General features: G+C 49.8%; 1 protein-coding gene across 4 annotated transcripts in view; it reads right to left on the bottom strand.

The window, feature by feature from the left end:
* ERI3 (ERI1 exoribonuclease family member 3) overlaps window positions 1-22,136 on the bottom strand; it is a 247,253-nt gene that overhangs the window by 159,141 nt on the left and 65,976 nt on the right. For all 4 annotated transcript variants that reach the window (XM_073357948.1, XM_073357949.1, XM_073357951.1 and 1 more), the window contains exon 6: window positions 1,384-1,456. In XM_073357948.1, coding sequence (XP_073214049.1) covers window positions 1,384-1,456 — 73 coding nt within the window. The remainder of the gene's footprint in view (window positions 1-1,383; window positions 1,457-22,136) is intronic.

Raw genomic sequence — 22,136 nt, 5'->3', positions numbered from 1 at the left:
GTTAACATCGAACATCATGGCGCAGAGGGTTTCATGTGGGGTTTGGGGTTTTTTTTGTTTTGGTCTTCTTTTTTTTTTTTTTTTTTTTTAAACCAATCAACCTGCTGGTTATATAGCTGCTATCCATTCACCAGAAGTTTAGTGAACTTCAAATGGCGATCATTAATGGTCACTGAACTGCAGAATGCCCCAACGTGCTTTCAGATTTCATTTACAGAGGCCCAGCAATCAGCCAAAAGATTTGCTCTGACAGCAGGGAATGCAAGATTCCCTTGACAAGTTCAATGGGGAACGTGCTGCCCGCATCCCTTGTTAAGTTCATGTTCTACCCTGTTTGATGGAGTAGATCATGCAAACTGTCCTTTTGCTGCTGCTCGGCCTGTCACTCCTGTTGTCATTTAAAACAATAAAACAAAAAGCCGAAGTAAAACACCAAATTCTGCAGAGCTGTTTTCATGCAAGTTCTGTTTACCAAGTCCCTAATTATCAGGACAGGGCTAGTAACCAAAACCGTTCGATTCAATGGCACATCAAGCCCCGGTGATGCAAAAGCCTTTAAAGGAATTATCACCCCAGGGCCCTCTTGCCCCTTTCACAGCCCCGGCAATCACCCTCCAATCTGCACCACTTGGCAGCTTTGGCATCACAGCACCTTTCCTTGCCGCGAGAGAGGCCGGGACAGGACTCCCTTCAGACCCCACCCAGGCCAGTCCTCCATCAGCCAGAAGGAACGCCACAGAGCAAGGCAAGATGCTGCTGACGCTTTGAAAGCCCCACAACAGGGAATGAATCAAACCTGGGTCTCTTGTGTGGAAGTGCAGAGCATTAGCTGTGGAGCAGGCCCTTCTTAGTCACAGGGGTTTTTTGGCGGGGGGAGGAGGAGGTGGAGAGGGGGAATTGTTTTTTGACAATGTGCATAAAGAAGAAATGTAGAACTAAATGCTTCTCTATATGCACTTCGAGGCTCCCTGTGCTGAGGAACTACCAACCAGGATTCAGCCTGGAGGGAATTTGATCCTAGGAACTCGAAACCCCTGGAATATAAAACGCAGGGCAAGCAACGTACAAGCTGACACAACCTTCACTAGAGAGGTGCCCCCGAGTGCTGTGCTGTTATGCACAGAGATAGACAGCGCTAGGCCTGCTGCAACGGGATTCTCCACAGCTGCAGAACATATTCCATCAAGTACAGTAAGACTCTATTAGCGGAGATACAATACGGAGCTGGAGAAGGACTCGCTCAGCCCCAGCCGCTCTGAGAAAATAACTCCTTCATTTCAATGCAAAACAGCAGTAGTTATTAAACGCCACCTTGAAGAGCAGAAGAGGAAGGGAGAGCAGGAGGGGATGGGGGGGGAACAGTGGCGGTTTGCATAAAAGTACCTTTTTCAGATTAATCCACTGTTTGAAGTAATCAGCAACCGGCAGCCCTAAGTATTGGCATTGTCCTGGTAACCTGTAAGAGAGGAGAGAGAGCAGGTTCGATTCAATTACTGCACCCTGACAACACAAACTCCAAGTTTTATTAAGCACTTCGGTGCTGAGGAGGAGGAGGAGAAAGCGAGATCCTTGAGTCTACTTAAATGTGCTGCATTTCAGAAGGATCCCAAGCATTTGGCAAGCACTTCCTGCAAGCTGGAACTCAGCTGAAATCTTAGGTCCTGGCTATGCGCCGGTTACGTGTGCAGGCTGCCAAACTATCCTCACGTGGGCTGTTTGTAACAAGGAGGGTGGGCGTTTCACATGGGAGTTGTGTGTACCTTCAGCACTATGCTCAGCCCTCCCCCGGGGGAGAACATGGCTGGAGCATCTGGGCTGTCACAAACTGTACTCCCCAATAACGTAGGAAAGGCGGCTCCCTGCCCCAGCGACCCTACATGCCAAAAAGAGACCTGACAGACAATGTGACTGCCAAGCCACAGGACACAGGTGACCCAGCTAAGCCTCAGGGGAGACAGTTTTCAGACACTTCCTACGTGGCGTCCCCTACCACGCTGTTTTATGGGCTGCAGGCCCAGCGTACATGTGTGTAAGCTGGAATAATGCCGGCCCAGGGCTCTGGAAAGGAAAGTGCTATGGATTTCCACACAGCAAGATTTTTAGGCCCAGATGTTCGAATATGTGCTCAGGTAATTGTGCAGCTAGATCACGGCCCAGCCCCTAAGAGACCACCTCTCCCCCTGACACACCCGCAGCAGAGGCACCGGAGCTGAAGCCCACTGGTAAAAGAGAGAGGGAGCCACGCAAAGGGCATTAGGGCCACAGGGCTTTAGAAGCTGCTTCCAATCTGCAACAGCCTGGGTTTGTTCGCCTGCGGGGCACCAGAAAGGCCTGCCCTCGCCTGTGAGAAGGCAGGCACTGGGTATGGCTAGACAGCAGTGCCGTGGGACTTCCGTGCGGATTACGAAGGGAAGTTAGTTATATTTATTTTCGATTTGATCTGACGTGAGGTAATCAGTGGGCCTGTTCGTTTACTGTTGAAGTTGTCCACAGCGCTGGACAGAGGCTCTTTTATTGGAGAGTAGAAACATTCCAGATAAATACAGAGACTAATCAGATCCACGTGTGCATGTAATTACCACAATCCCCGAAACTGCTTGTGTAGCTAACACGAGACTTGGCATTCCGCAGCTGCATTACAGGTAGAGGGGTTCAGAGCCAGAAGAGAGCCAGGAGGGCAGCACACGGGCTGCAGGGAAAACCCTTGGATGTGGGGTCTGCCAGCAAATCCATGGGAAGATGAACGAGGGAAGCTGGAAGACATCTGGGGAGGACACCAGCCAATAGTGCACTCTTTGCACCCATTCAAGGTCAGGCAGGCTCCCAGACAGCATCCTGCCCACACCAGCACCAGCGATGGCCAAGAACTGAATACGCTCTCACTGCCCTGACCCTGAGAAGTGCAGAGTGGGGGGCACGCAGCACCTTTCTGGACCAGGCCCAAAGTTACTCCAGACAGAGACCCAACCGAAACCCCTTCAGCAGCACTGAGCTTGTCAAGAGGAGGCACTGCCAGGGCAGCACAAGGGTTATTATAAAGGCGAGTTTCTGGTTAAGCAGTGAGACACGCCGTCCCTTCCTCTCTGGGCATGGCTTGTGTGATGCTAGAACCAGCTACCCTGAAATATACCCCCGGGGTCACTTACTGCTATTACGTAATAGAATTCACACATTAAAACCAGCCTGAGCCATGCACTTCACTAGGCTTTACAGACCTGGGCATGACATCACTGAGGGCCAATCAGACAGGGCCAACGGCAGCCCAATTTCCAGAGAATCTGTTTCATGAAGGACGCTGTTTTCCACTTGCTCCCAAATCAAAGGCGATTTCAGAAAGAAATGGAGCCCTCTCAAACAAAGCACCCGTCTAGCAGCTATACCTGTCAACCTTTCTGACGGCTGCTATGTAACCACTAAAGAGCTTTACAGTAGTAAACAAGCAGGTACCTTGCTAAAATCTAGGTTCCTTCTTCTAGCCCAGGAGGTATTAACTCACAGAGGGCCCAATCCATCCCCAGTTAAAGTACATGGAAAGACTCCACGGACTTTCCCAGGATTTGGATCTGGCCCATAATAAAGAAACAGCCTAGTTCTCCTTAGCCAGCCTTACCTGCAGGCTAACCCCCCATGAGATGGTATCCAGAGTGTTTCCACTACAATGGGGCCAAGGGGTTGGAAATCAGGAGATCTGGCCCCTCCCATCAATCTGCCACATGGCCTGGGGACCCTCTCTTCTCCTCTCCGTGCTCCAGCTCGCCGAACCGTAAATTGGCACCAGCGACACCGACTCATCTTTGTGGAGCACTGAGACACATCAGCAGCGGGGTCGGACCCAGGACCTCTGGATCCAAAAGCATGAGCCTCGACGGCCCAAGCTAAGGGGCTGGGCCTGCTGGCTCACAAGCAGCAGCGCTCCAGCCACGAGAGGGAGGCAGAGAGCCCTGCTGTGTGAGCTCCAGGGACTGAAATTGTTACACCACGGATCCGTTCTCTACCCGCTGGCCAGAGCCCACACTCTACTGTTACAGCTGGGAAGGATTCCCTGCTTTCCAAATGGGTTAGGGCCTCATGCCGGCTCCAGTAAGAGCAGGATTCTCTCCCAGTGAGCTCCGCGCCCTCCACCAGCACATCGACCCAGGTTCGCTGAACCAGGCAGACTGCGCAGCTCACCTTCCCCGCGTGAACTGAGCGGGCAGGATGCAGTCTCCCTCTCCCAGCCTGCCCTGCGAACCAGGGAGTCTGCACACACGCATCCACGTGCACTGGTGTGATCCTTCTGGTTTGTCAACTGGCCCCCCAGTTCACACACACGCAGACTGATTCTGTGAAGTCACTGAACACTTAAGCAGCATGCTGGCTGCCTGCAGTGTCCACCCCAGCCTTCAGCTTTCCCTTCCCAACCTATACCCGGTGCAGAGCACAAACTCACTGTGCTCTGAACCGCATCTTCCAGCCCGACGCTAGCACAGACATGTGTGTACACGGGAGCTGTCCTTTCAGCAGCCAAGATGCCTGCAGTTAAACCACAATGGCTCTCAAAACGCACGTCTGGCTGGGGCAGAGGGGTCTGTACCTGGGGTTGTGAGGGTTACAGGACAGAGCTATTTTAAATGCACGGAAAGGACATGCGGCGCACATTGCCCTCAGTCAGCCAAGCTCACAGATTTGCTTTGGCCAGTGGGAGCAGCTCTGTACCGTTTCTAAGCAGCCTGGACACACAAGAAGAGCTCCATTTTCCACCACAGCCCTGCTCCTTCGTACACTGCTAAGTAAATGGGGCTGAGAGAGGAGCCGTATGCAAATGGCAGGCAAGGTCACATGGCTTTATTTCTCCCTCTGAAGCCAGCTCCCCAAGCCGGTAAGAAGCGCACAGCTCGCCGGTGATAAACAGCCACGCTTTAGTTATCACTTCCCTTAAGTTAAGGAGGACAGGCGAGTGATGGATGGGCAGGAATTTGGTTATCAGGGAGGGCTGTCAGCTGGAGTCGCCTATCTCCGCACACATTTAGCAGGGCATCATTATGCGATGGCATGGAGTTAAAATATGACCAAGGGTATTGAAAGAAAGAAAGATGGGATTAAATAATAGCAAATTGAGCAACAATAAAGGCGCGTGAGGCGAGGACGTTATCGTAGGAGTGACACCTTTTATCTCGGTCTGGGGAGCTAGAGCAGGGCACAGATTGGTCCTTCCTCCACTATTGTATCCTCTTGTACAAACAGAGGCAGATAAAATGTGTCACCAGTGCGATAGCATATCAATTAACCCGAATTAGCCAGGGGGTCAAGCCAAGAAATAGGGGTTTCTCATTTCAACAGGTTCCTTAGTCTCTGCTATGAGCCACCACATTAATACGGGGGGGAAGGGAGGGGAATGGATAATTGAATTCAGTCACTCAGGTGGTCCTAGTGTATAAAAAATTAATGCCCGAGTCTCCTGCCTAATTGGACTTGGTTCATGTCCATCTGCATCTGGGTTCAGGATGTCAGAAGACAAAGAAATTGGGCCAGTTTCTACACAGAGGGTGTACTGATACTGAGCCAGTTAGAAGAACAAGTCCCTCTTCAGGAAAGATAAAAAGACATTAAATCTTGCTCTTTATGGACCTGGTCTCAGCCTTTAAAAAAACAACCACCATGCACTGTAGGCCTTGTTGTGTAACACACGCAGAATACTTTAATGACAGTCTTGCCAAGCCCCAGCGCACTGGGGACAGGAGGGGTTGGCAGCAGCATCTTCTCACCATCCTTCTCCAGCCTTGCAATCCACTCCCCATTTGACTGCGTCCCCTCCCAAACGTTCTCAGCTCAGAGGGAAATTGGCAATGCTGATCTAAGCGACATGGGGCACAGCAGCACAAGACAGGGGGCACCCAGAGCAGGGTGACAGCGTGAGAAGCGGGGGCTGGAAATGCCTCCCAATAATGCCACACGGTTTAAAGCAGGGGTGATCAAAACGTGGACTGAAGGCTCCTTGCAGAACATAGAGCTCGAGTTTTAGCAGAGGGGCAGTCTAAGCCTACAGCTCCCAGGATGCATTGTTCCATCTTGATCAGAAGGTGGCTGCTCAGGTGAAGACAGAGAGCTGCATGCTGAGACACCAAATCTCTGGTGGACATTCTTCAGTATAAAAGGTGAAGGGGCAGTAGTATGGTCCCATGCAAGACCCGCCCCTTCAGAAACCTGGCAAGGGGGGGAAATTTGGGTGCCCCCCAACACAGATTGTGCAGTGGGGGTAGAATAGCCACATATTTGGATAGGTAAGGTGCTACATCTGACTGAGAAATGGGTGCTGAGAGCTGTGATTATTAAAATACAGCTAAAGGCTTGTTTACACTAGAAAGCTGCACCAGTTTAACTAAAGGAGTGAATTTAAACCAATTTACTTAGGCCAGAACAAAACCCTCGGGAGAGAAGTACCGCCACATTTAATAGTGATTTCATTTTGGTTCAAAGCAATTTAAACCATTGATTTTTTTCAACTTTTCCATCTGTACTTCAGTTACTCTCTAAAGAAAGAACAGGAGGACTTGTGGCACCTTAGAGCCTAACCAATGTATTTGGGTGTAAGCTTTCGGAATGCATCCGATGAAGTGAGCTGTAGCTCACGAAAGCTCATGCTCAAATGCATCGGTTAGTCTCTAAGGTGCCACAAGTCCTCCTTTTCTTTTGCATATACAGACTAACACGGCTGCTGCCCTGACACCTCTCCAAAGAAAGGGTGCGCTCTCATTGGTCGATACAGCCATTTAAACATGCTGATTTACAACTAAATAGAGACTGTGTACTAGATTTGGTACAGCTTTTTGCTGCTTAGGAAGGTGCACTATAATGATAGACATTAAATTAAGCAATTATATAGCTTAATATTTTCAGATGCTCATTAACTGTACATTTTAGTATGTTAGAAAACGGTGAATGATCTATTGCTTATTTACTACTATTGTGCCATATTTATAAAGCTTGACCTCGGGTGTCAGATGTTTTCCCGATTCTTTCTTTATATGGCAAAGCAGCCTTTCACAAAGTTTTTGATGGAAGCTCATGGACTCGACATATTTATTTTTTTATTTAAAATGTTTTAAGAGATAAATTTAGGCCTTAACATATTTTGCATTACATTCAGATTTCATTTTAAACAGGTATATTTTTAAAAAGAAAAGCTTATTATAACTTAAACAAAATAAGAAAAACCCTATTTTTTTCCAAAAAGTTCATCCATTTTTATCCACCCTGTTCTGATTTATCTTAAGGTGACTGGAAACAGGTTTAAACTAAATCAAAATAATCCCCTCTTAGAAGAGTATCCACACAAGGGGCTTTGCACTGATTTTAATTAAACTAGTTTAAATAAACTACTTTCCTTTGTAGACGAGAGTTAGTGAACTTGGGCACACTGACTTGGAAACTTCTCCCCTCATGCCTGAGTTCTGAGGACAGCCTTGGTGACTTCACGCTCAGCTGTCCAGGGATAACACACATGGCTGCCTTTCAGCACAGATGGAGTATCCCAGGCCTTTGGCACAACATACCACAAAGAAGCCAGGAAACAATACTTTCCTATGAGACAACAGGTGCTGTGAAAGTCAATCCCAGGTGTAGAGGCAAAAGTCATGACCTCACAGGGCTGTCATCCGTGACATCATAATTCCATAAAAGGGAGATGGATTGTGACACTTGCGTAATTGTATCCTGAACTAAATTCCCTCTGCTGATTCAACAGATACAATATTCTTCTCCATTTTTTGTACAAAACACTCACCCTTCACTGAAAAGCACCCTCCTCTCAGGAGGGACACTGCCGTGGCTGATAACCATGCACAAAGGAGGTCAAGAAGTGGAGAAAAGCATTGTATACAACAGGTTTCAGAGTAACAGCCGTGTTAGTCTGTATTCGCAAAAAGAAAAGGAGGACTTGTGGCACCTTAGAGACTAACCAATTTATTTGAGCATGAGCTTTCGTGAGCTACAGCTCACTTCATCGGATGCATACCGTGGAACTGCAGCAGACTTTATATACACACAGAGATCATAAAACAATACCTCCTCCCACCCCACTGTCCTGCTGGTAATAGCTTATCTAAAGTGATCATCAAGTTGGGCCATTTCCAGCACAAATCCAGGTTTTCTCACCCTCCACCCCCCACACACAAACTCACTCTCCTGCTGGTAATAGCCCATCCAAAGTGACAACTCTCTACACAATGTGCATGATAATCAAGGTGGGCCATTTCCTGCACAAATCCAGGTTCTCTCACCCCCTCACCCCCCTCCAAAAAACACACACACAAACTCACTATCCTGCTGGTAACCTCCTGTGTTTTTTGGAGGGGGGTGAGGGGGTGAGAGAACCTGGATTTGTGCAGGAAATGGCCCACCTTGATTATCATGCACATTGTGTAGAGAGTTGTCACTTTGGATGGGCTATTACCAGCAGAAGAGTGAGTTTGTGGGGGGGGGGGGGTGGAGGGTGAGAAAACCTGGATTTGTGCTGGAAATGGCCCAACTTGATGATCACTTTAGATAAGCTATTACCAGCAGGACAGTGGGGTGGGAGGAGGTATTGTTTTATGATCTCTGTGTGTATATAAAGTCTGCTGCAGTTTCCACGGTATGCATCCGATGAAGTGAGCTGTAGCTCACGAAAGCTCATGCTCAAATAAATTGGTTAGTCTCTAAGGTGCCACAAGTTACTCCTTTTCTTATTGTATACAACAGAAACTACAGACAGAATATAGTTCAGACCACCAGTGTCTAAAGCTCAGTGTGTCAAATTCATCCAAACATTTATTATTTTAATCCAGGGTAAGAGGCTCCTGATTCACCCAACCTTGAAGCCCTTACACTGTTCAAGCGACACTCTTCCCTGCCAATGGGGATGATCGACCTTCATGCCCAACCCAAACCAAGTATCAAGTGTTTCTACAGGTAGCGGTGCAGTGCACTTCACCTCCGCCGGGTTCTACTGGGAGCGGGATTTTGCTAACCGGTATAGAGCAGAGGTGGCTAGAGTCTGGTTTGTTTATTTCCAGCTACCTATGAAACAAACAGCTAGCTACGACTCGCCAGGCATGCAGAACCCCCCTTTGCTATTTGCACACTCACTGGGCAGAGTCTAAAGCACACAGTCTAAATTCCCTTAGGATGCCGCTGCTTCCTGTAGTCTTCTGCCCCACCTGCAGACAGGTAGAGCACCCAGGGCCAGCAAGGGCCTAGCAAACCCAGGTACAAACCTGTCGTCAAATTAGCCACACACAAACTCACTACCAAGGGCAGAGCTGGAGCTCCCCACACACACGCACCACCTGGGAACAGAACAGAGGCAGAAGGAGAACAGGGCAATTGGCCCATTCATGCTCCTTTCCGTGAGGCTCCAACGAGTAAACACAGAAGCAGTTACCCATGTCTGAGACTCGTTTGAAGAGCGGGGCAAGGCCCTGACAATCACAACCACAATCAGTTCAAAATAAACCCAGAGCTCAGAGAGGTGTAGCTTGGTTAAATTCACAGAAGCTGGACATCCTGCTCACCAGACCTCTCAGAGCGATGGGCGTGGGACAAGCGATCACAAGGATGGGGCTCCCCGTCCAGGAGTGGAAGCTCCCCTGCTTTACTGGTCCCTGCCGGAGAGGAGTGCTCCGTGCTACGCTAGCGCCAAGTTCCCATCCTCCCGCCAAGCACGCGGCAGATCCTTTCCGGTCTGCACGCCAAACAGCCCAAGAGGCAGCAGCAGTTAAAATTCACAAGCGGCCGCTGTAGAAAGACAATACACTTGTGAGTGTCAAAAAGCACTCTGTTTTCCTCCCAACCCAGAGACAGTGCCTTCACCCGCCCCTGGCCTTCCTCCCACCATCGCAGCTCTCTCCACTGTCAGTGCAACGCGCCTATAAGCCGCAAGTCAGCTTTAAATATCAGTGTGCAGGAAGCAGGGACACGAGAGGAAGGAAGTGGGAACAGGCAGTGTGAGCCTTCGACGGCTGTCAGGGAACACTAATGAATTTCAGCCCCAGCAGCCCTGCCTCGGATGGGCTGAGGCGAGGAGGAGAGTTACATGCTCCTGCCGCTATGGCTCCTCACGGTCCTTTTCAAAGCCCCACAGTTAATAAATGTCATTGCTGAGCCGGCAGCTGCGCTCCTTGAACTGGCTGGGGCGGCAGAATCCAGGGTCCCAGGAGAGCACGCTCTCCTCCACTTTACCACACCGATGCCGACCGTAGAGAGAACCAGGCAGCACAGCTACTGGCCAGTATGGAGTACTCCAGGCCAGAGGGAGCATCGTGTCAGATTGCAGGGAGGAGTTATCCGGGCTTTTAGGCAGCGTCCATCGCCATGGTACCTACAGAGGGTGTGCATGATTGAGGCCATATGCTGAAGGTAAGGTTCTCTCTGAAATACCAGGCTTAATAGTCTAACAGTATCACAGCAGCTTCTTAGTTCCTAAAGAATTTCCTTTAGGCCTCGCAACCACAGTGGGTGCGCCACCGATCATTCTCCCTGCTATCAGCCCCAGCACTAAGCTTCGCTCGATTCTGCTTCCAGCGTCTTGTGAGCAAGCACTAGATCAGAACACTGCCGTACCGGTGTACCAGTAACCCCCTCAACCAGACAGACGGATGCGTGCCAGGACAGACAGACACGCCGTTCCCTTGACTGGACGTTCTGTAGGGAACAGCTAGGGAGACAGACAGACACGTACGTTCTGGCAGCCATGAAGGGGTTAAAGAGTGATTTGCCCCTTTGAAAAGGGATGGGACTCATTCCTGAGGCACCAGCATGGTAAAGGAGTCAGAGCCCGGTATTACACACACAACACGAAGGTCACTGAAAGTCTTCCTTACAAATGTCAACCTGTCACTTCCAGATATTAATGAGGGCTGACCAGCAGCTAAAAGGCATCCATGCTCCATTAGTAATAAGAGACAAGAGGCAACATGCAAGGAAGAGCACACAACAAGGCGTGCGGAGACACCAGTGGATCTGCACGGCCCTGGGAGGTGTGGTGATGCACAAGATCATAAGCCTTGTGCCTGAGAAGGGAAGCTATTCCCATACAACCCCACTCACTGGAGTGTGTTATTGTTTTCCCTTAATCTTTAACTGAATTAGTGTAATGAGGCCAACAAGCCCAGACCTAAGCAATTATTCTAGTACCTTCACGTTCAGAACCATCCTTTCCTCTGCACAGCTTGTTTTAGAAGCAATTTTTCTGCATATGCAAGGTACATTTCTGCCAGAATGGCCTGAGGGACAGGCTGTAATTCCCATGCTTGGGACTCTTAAAGACTGCCCTGGACAAGACGCCTCTTAGGGAGCCGTCCTGCATGAATCTAACAGTTTCATAGGTAGTTGCCATCTCTCACCTTTATGGCAATACCCTTGCCCCCTCAACTTCTGCTTGGGACAAAGGAGTTTGGGAGGCACCTGACAGTCAAACACTCCAAGCACCAGGCAAATGAATAAGGTGGTTAGCTCCGGCAGAGAACGAATGTGATTCACGCACAAGAAAAACAATTCTGCTACAGCACCAAGGCAGCAGCTCTAGAAGTCACCATTATACTCATTAGCTTTCAGCCTAGTCCTGAAAAGCTGAGTGCCCGCAGCTGCTATTCGATCTAATGAGAGTTGAAGGCACCCAGCAGGATCCGGCTCTGTGTTGGTATTCGCCCTGTCTAGAGTCGAGCTGAGACGCGATCTCAAAATTGAAAGTAGGGCTGCAACACAGCAGGGATTCAGCCTTCAAGAGGTGAACGTTTATCAACAATTGTGTTCACGCGATGCTACAATAAATCGATGTGCTAACGCTCAGCAGGTTCTCTTCAGGAGAGTCACAGCTCTATATGCTGGGCCTAATTCTGCTTCCTGGTACGCTGGGATGAATCAGGAATAACTCCACTTGAAGTCAGTGAGGTATTAGTGGAAGCAAGATCAGAATGCGGCTTTTTGTTTTCATTTACCAATATCATTCCCATGGGTCTAGGTTCCTGCTCCGGTGACAGCAGAGGCTTTGCACCCTTCCAGATCAATGAAGGAATGTGCAGGGGTTTCAAAGGAGAAGGAACTGGAGCTCTTCGAGATGCGTGTCCCCATGGGTGCTCCGCTTCAGGCACCCAGTGATTTTCGGTACAAGTGGCCGTTCAGCCCACGCATGCGCTCTAGGAATCCTCATGCCCCATGGCAGGGATAGAGAGCTGCATGGGTGAACCGCCCTCCGTTCCTTCTCTACCACTAAGACTCACGAGAGAAAATGCTGGAGCAGAGGGGAAGGAGGGAGGGAAATGGAGCACCCATAGGGACACACATCTTGAAGAACTCCAGTTACTGCACAAGGTGAGTAACCGCACCTTCTTCAAGTGGTGTCATAGATTCATAGATATTTAGGTCAGAAGGGACCATTATGATCATCTAGTCTGACCTCCTGCACAATGCAGGCCACAGAATTTCACCCACCACTCCTAAAAAAGACCTCACACCTATATCTGTGCTATTGAAGTCCTCAAATTGTAGTTTGAAGACCTCAAGGAGCAGAGAATCCTCCAGCAAGTGACCCGTGCCCCATGCTACAGAGGAAGGCGAAAAACCTCCAGGGCCTTCCAATCTGCCCTGGAGGAAAATTCCTTCCCGACCCCAAATATGGCGATCAGCTAAACCCTGAGCATATGGGCAAGATTCATCAGCCAGATACTACAGAAAATTCTTTCCCGGGTAACTTGGATCTTACCCCATCTAAAAACCCATCACAGGCCATTGGGCCTATTTACCATGAATATTTAATTACCAAAACCATGTTATCCCATCATACCATCTCCTCCATAAACTTATCGAGTTTAATCTTAAAGCAAGATAGATCTTTTGCCCCCACTACTTCCCTCGGAAGGCTATTCCAAAACTTCACTCCTCTGATGGTTAGAAACCTTCGTCTAATTTCTAATCTAAATTTCCTAGTGGCCAGTTTATATCCATTTGTTCTTGTGTCCACATTGGTATTGAGTTTAAATAATTCCTCTCCCTCTCTGGTATTTATCCCTCTGATATATTTATAGAGAGCAATCATATCTCCCCTCAACCTTCTTTTAGTTAGGCTAAACAAGCCAAGCTCCCTGAGTCTCCTTTCATAAGACAAGTTTTCCATTCCTCGGATCATCCTAGTAGCCCTTCTCTGTACCTGTTCCAGTTTGAATTCATCCTTCTTAAACATGGGAGACCAGAACTGCACACAGTATTCCAGGTGAGGTCTCACCAGTGCCTTATATAACGGTACTAAAACCTCCTTATCCCTACTGGAAATACCTCTCCTGATGCATCCCAAGACGACATTAGCTTTTTTCACAGCCATATCACATTGGCAGCTCATAGTCAACCTATGATCAACCAATACTCCAAGGTCCTTTTCCTCCTCCGTGTCCCTATGGGTGACCCACTTCAGGTGACTCCCGAACAGCATCCCCATAGGGAGAGCCATTGCTAATACTGAAGACAGAACAGCATCGCCAATGGCAGCATCTGACCTAGAGGCATGAACCAACGCACGGTGTTTGGAAAAAGTTTGTACTGAAGTCCAGCTCTGCAAATTTCATCACCTTCTGGGTGACTGTCAGCAAGTCATTTCCCTTCTTTCTCGGTCTCTCTTTTCCTTCCCACCTTTTGCCGGTCTTGTAGCCTGTAATCTCTTTGGGGCAGGGACTCAGAGTGGGAGTCAGAGTGCTTACAACAACTGGGCCCAATTTTGGTGGTGGCTCTAATAATATAATGTAAGTACCATTAGCCCCCCAATCTAAGAGCAGCCAGTTCTCTGCCACGAAGGGGGCCTCTAAACTCAACACGGCAGGTTAAGGAATGTGGGCAGCCAGCTGGGTCACTGGACCAGCAGACTTTCCTGCAGTGCTTTACGTTTCTGACGATAGGGTCCGGAGCTTTGCAGCCCTGCCGCATGTGGGCCTGGGGCTGAATGGTTCATATTGAAATTTTACAGCTCTCCCTCGGCAGACACTTAACACTGAGTCCCCAAGGCGCACGAGGAGCCCCACAGGAAAAGTGACATCAGAAAATTCATGACAGCTCTTCCAATTAAGGCAGGTGGACTGCACAGTCTCTTTGGGCTTCCTCATGCTGCTCAGCTTGTGGATCTCAATGTCAATTGGAAAGAATCTCCCCTCTAGGGAGAGCATCAATGGGGACCACCTCTCAACAGTGGACTGCTCAACAGATTCCCAGCTGCTCACTGAAGGGATGGGGAAATTTCTGCCCCTTAAACACAGAGTTCCCCTGCCTGGCGCACGCACCTGCCCTGCCCTCCTCTCCTCACAGCAACATGTTATTTACCTACCACAGAAGAGTTTCTTCTTTTGCATCCATTTGCAGGGCAGTCCCGTGGTCTGAACCCAAGAGACAAAGACCCTCTTCTGGTGTCCTTGCCCCTCCAGCACCAAAATGCACAGCAAGCTCATCTCCACTGCCAACCCAAGCTTTCTCCTCCTGACCAACATCTGTGCCCCCTCCCTGACTTCAGCTGGAGCAACATGAGGGAGAGAAAAGAAATCCAGCAGAAGGAAACTCTCTCCTGTGTGAAGGCACAAAAACAGAGACTCACACACCCCCGAGGCAAAGCAGAACATGATACCTAAGCAAGCTCTCAGCATGGTTACCACACCAGCATTCTCTCATGCCTGCTGTGTTCGGAGCAGCCTGCCCCCCCCCGGATAACAAGGTCTGAATCTGATTTTCCATGGAAGCGCTAAGCCCCAATTTAGATCTGCGTGAGCGTAAACAAGTTTGGCTTTCATTGTAGAGAGAGAATGCTCCTCCACCTCAGGAACAGGCTGCCATTAGCATGTGCTTCACCAGACACAGAGCAGGCAAATTCTCCAGAGCAAAGGACAAGTGCAGCAATTAGAATGCAAGGGGGTGCAGAAGCTGTTTAACTGTGTGACCTCAGAGGTCACCGCAGCTGACTCCCAGCCCTGTATAAATATTGTATGAGTTGGTGAGCGAGGCCTTTCCAAGTGCTGTACCTCCCCCTCCACCATCACATTCTGCATCTAGCTAGACACGTCAGCAACGTTATTTACAGATTTGAACAACCAGAAAAATCACTCGGGTAAATGAGACAGAATGGGGGTGAGGGCTGCTTGCTGGAGCAGGCTGCTGCAGCCAAGAGACCAGGGATCGAAAGCACTCCCTGCTTTCCCTGTCACTATGCACCCCTCTCCTGCATTCGTTAGTTATTAGCATGCAATCACCTGTTGGTGTAATCAGCTCTTTAACCAGTGCAGAAGTGCCACTGACGACAAGGGGGAGGAGGAGGAGCAGACGACAGCGCTAGAGGAGAGCTACCCTTTTAGGCAACAGGAAGGCTTTTGTGGGACTCCCCTCTTCTTCAAAGGCTGCCCAAGTGTGCATGTCAGATGCTGCTGGATCTCCAGTACTACCAGGTGGGACACAGAGAGATGCTGCACGGCCTCAGCAGCAGCTCTCCCGGCCCTTCCCGGTGGCCAGGCCTACACTGGGAGTACTATGTACCAGCACTCCTCATGTGGATACAGCTTTATACCAGCAACCTGCACTTTCAGTGGTACAGCTTATTCCCGCTCCCCTCCACCCCCGCACCCAAGCAAATAAAGTTACATTGGCAAAAGTGCAGTTTTATGGGTGTGAGCACGTCTACACTAGGCACACTTCACAAACCGCACCTCTGCACGCCCCACACAGACATAGCTATGCCAGCGAAATCTCGGCGTGCAGACTGGTCCTTCGCTTCCCAGCGCAAGGGGACCCTTCACCGAACAACTTAGCTTCCTCTCCTCTAAAGCCCTCCAGGAACCCCTCCAGCCCAGCTTCATCCACTCCACCCCTGAGATGGACCTTAGAGTACCCAATGGTGGCTAAACCTACAGGCCTCCATCCTGATCCCTCTCAGCCACTCTGTGCAAGAGTCACCATCGCCTTGGTGTCTGAGAGACTCTCCATCCTGAGCTTCTGCCCTCTCCTGCCAACCACTCGTAATGCTGCCTTCAGAGAAGCTGCTTGCTCCCCTGCCCTCCTTCTGCAGGGGTCTGCCAGGGCCCTGCCTTTTCCTCTGTTGCCCACCTTTCAGATCACCGTGGAACCATGCAAAGCCTCTGCAGTGCTCCTGGGCCACGAAGCCAGAAACCAGCCCCAAATCCTGGTCTCCTACACCCTTCTCCCTCTTCCTTCCACTCTTCTTCCCCTGCTAACCATCCCCCTCTGCTCTCAGCTCTCATTTTATACGCCTTGCATCACCAGGGGATAGCACAGTAGAATTCAGAAGCACCCTGTCCACTCCTGGAGTCTCCACAGCACATTGCCAAACATACCCAGTCAGTCACACGCACTGACTAGAGCTGGCGGGTGTGCACACGCTCCCTCCTGTATGTTTTTTCACCTAGATTGTAAGCTCATCAGGGCAGGGACCCATCAAAGGGGCACACAAATGCATGGCCATAAGAATCATTGCCCCGTGTTCTTGGGAGCACCGGGGGGAGGGGACACAGGAAGAGACGCAGTCCTTGGAGCGTAGCTTGACACGGCCCCAGCTGCCCGGGGGGCTCTTGCAGAGCCAAACCAGCCACTCCATACAGGACAACAGGGCGTTTGTATTCTGGGCACCAGGCAGAGCGAGGAGCAAAGTTCAATAGTTTCAGCACACCTCAGCCTGAACTTCCTGCCAGCAGCCTCCCATTGCACTGTGCCGGGTCACTGAGCCCGCGAGCCTGGTTGTACCGCCCTGGCCTCTCCCAAGGGGACTGCGCCATTAGCAGGCTTACCCCTCCATGGGCAAGGGAGACGAGATGGATGGGAAGAGCGAGAGAGGGAAGGGACGATGGGGGAAAAGTCTGAGAACTCTCTCCCGAGCCCCGCATTGAGCGCAAGCACCCAAGCCGCTGTGCAACTCTTGCACTCCTGATCTAATGCTCCCTGACAGGCCTCTGAAGACGGCGAGCTGTTTGCAGTCAGCACTGTGATTTGTTAGTAATTATTTTCACAGTGTCACACCGCTGTCACTCTCTTAACAAAGAGACAGGCAGCCCGAGGCTGCCTGTGAGAGAGAATCAGCAGCGAAAAGGGACCATCAGGCACCCAGAGACTCTCTGCTCCTCTGGGTTCTACAACAGAGCCCTTACCAGGTTCTAAGGGAACATCTCGGAAGTGGCAAGTCAGAGTCGTCTGACACCCTGGCCCCACAGATGGGAATTTCCCCCTTACGCAAACCCACCCTAAACCTGACAGGGTTAGATCTCCTTAAACTCTTCATGTGCTTCCGGCCCACAGCCACCAAAGGGAACTTTAGCTATTGATGACGTCACACTCTCCTTTTAAGCTCTAATTTCTTTTAATGTGGCCATGCCATGAGACTGTTCTCGGTAAGCACGATAACCCTGCGATGAAATCCCACACAACCTCAGTGCATGTGCACGCACTGATCCATTCACACCAACCCAGTGCTGTGCATTTCTTCAGCCTGGCCTCACCAGCTACATCACACCGCTGCATTCTGCCTGGCATTTTACAATGCCAGGGGACCTTGGCAGCTTCCCCACGCCTGAAATATACAGCCTAATGATTTGTTTCCCCTGCTACCATGCACACATCACACGGACATGCTGAGAACCTCCCTTAACCACCTCCATCCATCTCGTACCTGCTATGTAACAGCTGTGATCCTTCCTTAGGCTAACTTGTCAGCCAAAGGTAATCACCCTTTCCCAGTAACCGTGGAGCCTGCTCGGGCCCCTAAGGAACAGAAGCTATTTTGGCACCGGATGTGTCACACAGTATAAGTGTAGCTAGATGAAAGAGACACCTGGCCAGCTAGCCTTTAGAGTTCCCTTGATCTCCACACAGAAAGCTAGTGGATTTGCTTTTGAGAAATTCAAGGTTTGTATTACACCGGAGAGGAACAGTCTTCCTCCCGCTCTCCTCAGAGACAAAGCACAAGGGTCATTCTCTGTAGCAGCAAGGAGAGATGGGTGTTAATTCATCTTCCTAGAACAGAGAGAGTTTGGAGATATTAAACCTCATGATATAAGCAAAACCCTCCCATAATTAACTGCATGGAAGAGCACTAGCTCAGAGGGCAGCTCCCTTTCAGGGGTCTTTTTAATAACCAAGAAATGGCACATATATGCTGTGAAGAATTAGGATCACCACTGGGAAGCTAAATGGTCCATAAAATGTAACCGCTCTCTTCAGAGCTGGGAGTGCAGCACGCTACCACAGAGGAGAGACCATGGCAGCTTCATCCCAGCCCCGCAGCGTGCAGACTGAAGAGGACATCCATGTGAAGGGGAAGTCATGTTTACCCTTTGCCTAAGGACCTCCTATTGGCAAATTTACACACCAACCCCAGTACTCCCTCAGCAGACTCTATGGCCCGGCGTGCAGAGAAGTGGAGTCAATGCAGCAAAGGTGGAGACTGCCTGGGGGAAGCTGGAGAAGGGAAGGAAATGCGCACCTAGGAACGAGGGAGCTGTGAAGAGAAGGGAGGAGAAAGCCAAAGGAATGTTAGTGTCCAAAGAGAAGCCGATAATGCTAACTAGAGCTAGGCGAGCTTTCCCCCACACACCCTGTTGCTGCTCCATATCCCTCTTCCTTCCCTCCTCCATTCTCTCCCATCTCACTTCTCGTTCCTCCGTTTGCTCTAGGTGTCTCAATCTGTCTTTTCAAGTCTATCCCGGATGATCCCAGAACATAAAATTCCAGCTTTGGAGAGCTTGGCTCAACACCGCAAGAAGCAAGTGCCCCGGCCATGCCCATGGAACAGGGACTACCAGTCAGAATGGATCATGCGAGTTACTCTGAAGGCTAGCACTGAGTTCCAGTTCCCTCAGGGCTGGGATCCCGGAGCCCAGGCCCCTGCTCCTCAGGAAATGGTGGGACGCTGCAGGGCAAGGCACTAGAGAATGCCAGGTAAGGAAAACATTGAGATGGACTCAAGGTGACTCAATCAGTCTTTGACAACAAGGAGCCTGAAGAGGAAAAAGACTTGAGAGCGCTGAACCCGTCTGGAGAAATGGCCCCCAACAGCAGTGACGACAAGGAGAAAATACTGCCAAGCAAGCATACGAGTTGCGAGTTATATTAGACCTCAACCACCTCATGGTAAGAGTGGAGTCGGTGAAATGGGAGCGCAGCGCTGCCCGGTTGGAAGCATTACACGTTCTGGAGGCTCTCCAACCAGAGAAGTGATGCCCAGCCAAGCCATTGGGAAGGCAAGTGCCGACACACAACAGCTTTGCTTAGGCTTCGAGAGAGAGAGCTGGGGCCCCCAGAGTACAAAGCTGACGCATTAAAGCAGGTGAAGCGATGTGGCTGTCCAAAGCCAGACAATCAGATTCCTCACAGTCGCATGTGCCTCACAATCATGCACTGCTGTAGCTCTCACACACACGCCAATGGACAAAACTGCCCAAGCCCCTACAGGCATTCAGTGCCTGTGGTCTTCATGATACCAGTCTTTCAGATTGCTTGGGAGGGGGGGAAGAAGGGGGCACTGTGTGGAAGAAATGCAGGTGGAAGGGGCGCCCCTTTAGGCCCAGGGATCCAGGAGCGTGCCAGTCCTCCTCTCCCTATCACATTAATCTGCTTTTTACCATTCCTCCATATCACAGATTCATAGACTTTAAAACCAGAAGGGACCATCGAGTGAGTCTTTCTGCATGGCAAGGGCCACAGAATTTCACCCAGGGATTCCTGCAGTGGAGGGAATGGTTCTTCCTTTTTACACAAGTGAAGGCTTCGAGTCCAATAACTAGTGGATGAACTAGAGCATCTCTTTCAGCAAGGCCGCCAATCTCTATGTAAAGACACCCAGTGGTGCAGAACCCACCGCACCTCATTCCAGTGGTGGTTCCCCGCTTCATTCCCAGATATCAACGGTATTCTCTCTCACTCTTCCCCACGTTACCCCGTCTCTCCAGCGTTTCTCTATTGCCTACAATATCATCGCCACTTTTCTGGCTCCTCGCTCTATGTTCCTGATTCCCAAACAGAAGCATCCACACCTTCTTGAGATGGATTCGCGTCAAAGTTCACAATGTTTTCAACCAGCACCTCTCCAACGACGACAGAACCAGGAACAGGGCTCTTACCCTGTGCGTGCTGAAGACTGGCAACACTGGCGTTTGCAGTCTGGGCAGGGTAACTCCCACAGAAAGGGTTTCATTGCAAGCCTTTCCCCAAAAGGAATTCAGGAAAAGTTACACGTCTCAGAGAAACCAGGCATGCCGCAGAACTCCTCATGGACCATCAGATCTCAAACAGAACTAGAAACAGAAGATGGCCACCAGAGGCAGTCCCTGCGAAGGGATAATGAAGGCCAAGACTGCGAGACATTTGAAATAAATACGGGGCGGGGGGATCTTAAAAGGAAAAATACAGAACTTATTTCACAAAAATGACTTCAGTTAATTTTGTTTTTAAAATACACCAACTCTGTGGTGGTCAGTTAAGTGACTTTAGCCAGTGCTGCTGGTGAATTAACAGTGAGGGACTCACTGCAATTGCTAGACTCGAGCAGGTGGGAAGACGCCTTTACGAGCTTTTCCTACTTAGCCCTGCCGATGCACCTCAATCTCTGCGGATGTTGCTCTATTCCCAACCTGCAGGCTCTCCCCCCTCCTCCCACTACTAGTCCAGTCTTGGGTTCCCAACACACAGCTCTGATGCCCCTCACCTCTGCCCTGCCACACCCCAAGCTATCCCAGTCCCAGGCCCCTTCTGAGCTCAGACTGAAACATGGCTAGAGGCAGAGAAAGCAAGAAGGTTTTCTGCCAAATTCCGATGCATGGTCCTGTCAATGCACCTGAATCGTGGCCTACAAAACTACTCCCCCAAGCAAAGACTGCCTGGCCCATCCTGGGTACTGTCATAGAGAAGAGCATCCACAAGGGGTATACTAATGCTATCAATTCACTTTCACTCATGACCAAACATGATTTTAACCCAAGCCTCTAGAAGCAAAAGGCTAGGAAGTGCCAACCCACTGAAACACTAAGGTCCCAGATTTGAAAGAGCAAAAGCATTCCTCCCTTGAGCCTGCTGGGTAGGCCTCCGTCATTCTAACAAAGCCTGATTTGCTCTTAACTTGCAGCTGACTTGTCAGCATAACTCGCAAAAGAAGAATTAAAACAGTAAAATAAATAAAGCAACGGTATAATTCCCTGCTAAGAGTTCACTAATGTGCATCCTAAAAAGTGCACCAAGGCCTATAAACATTTCAAGCCACTTCACTATGTTTTATCGCTATATTAGAAAGAGAGCATTTGCCTTTTACCACTGACTTAACAAAATAAAAAACTTCTGCACAAGTCGTTTTCTGTGAAGAAATCCTTGGATCTGCCACAGAAAGCATTACAATAGCATCTTTGCTTTGGAGTACATACAGTTAGCAACACCTCTGCCACTGATATTCCTGGTACGTTCATGGATCTGATGGCACTCATTTTTATGTAATCCTGTAACCATGCACAGGGTTAGATGGATGGTCTTCTGGTTAAGGCACTGGACTGGGACTCAGAAGAGTGGGTTCAATTCCCAGCTCTGCCTCAGACTGTGAATGACCTTGGGCATGGCACTTAATCTCACTGTGTCTCACTTCCCTCGTTATGAAAGGGGGATAATACTTCTCTAGGCCAGACGGGTGTTAAAGGATAAATCCATGAAGGCTTGGGAGGTGATGGGGTCCATATATGCAGACAGATAAGACAGCGTTTTAAAAGAGGGAAAACATACTAAGCCAAATCCCCTGCCCCAAAGAGTTTACAAAACAAGAGCTCAATTCAGCTAAGTGTCAAGCATCCTGTGTTTCCACTGAAATCCCAACACATCCATAAGCTGCTCCCCCTTTTTGGCCCCTCAAGATGTATGTTACACGTGTCATCAAATGCTACCTCAGTGTAAGTTTTATCACTTAATCACTGGTGAAAGTTACATTTCAGGGGCAACACTGCTGAACCTGGGCCAAGGACTGAGCCTGCTTATACGAGGTCTGAGCGTGGCCCTGCAGCTTTTCAACTCCGAAAGTCAATCCTTGCAATAGGCTAAAGGAATTCTCCTGTTGAGCGCACACCCTGTGTGCCTAACGAGGCTCTATCCTCACTCGTGTGTTTTAGCTTGGCAGG

Source organism: Lepidochelys kempii, chromosome 8, assembly GCF_965140265.1.
Source record: "Lepidochelys kempii isolate rLepKem1 chromosome 8, rLepKem1.hap2, whole genome shotgun sequence".
In the NCBI taxonomy this organism is placed as follows: Eukaryota; Metazoa; Chordata; order Testudines; family Cheloniidae; genus Lepidochelys; species Lepidochelys kempii.
The sequence above is the reverse complement of the archived record's forward strand: the minus strand, read 5'-3'. Positions and strand labels throughout refer to the sequence as shown.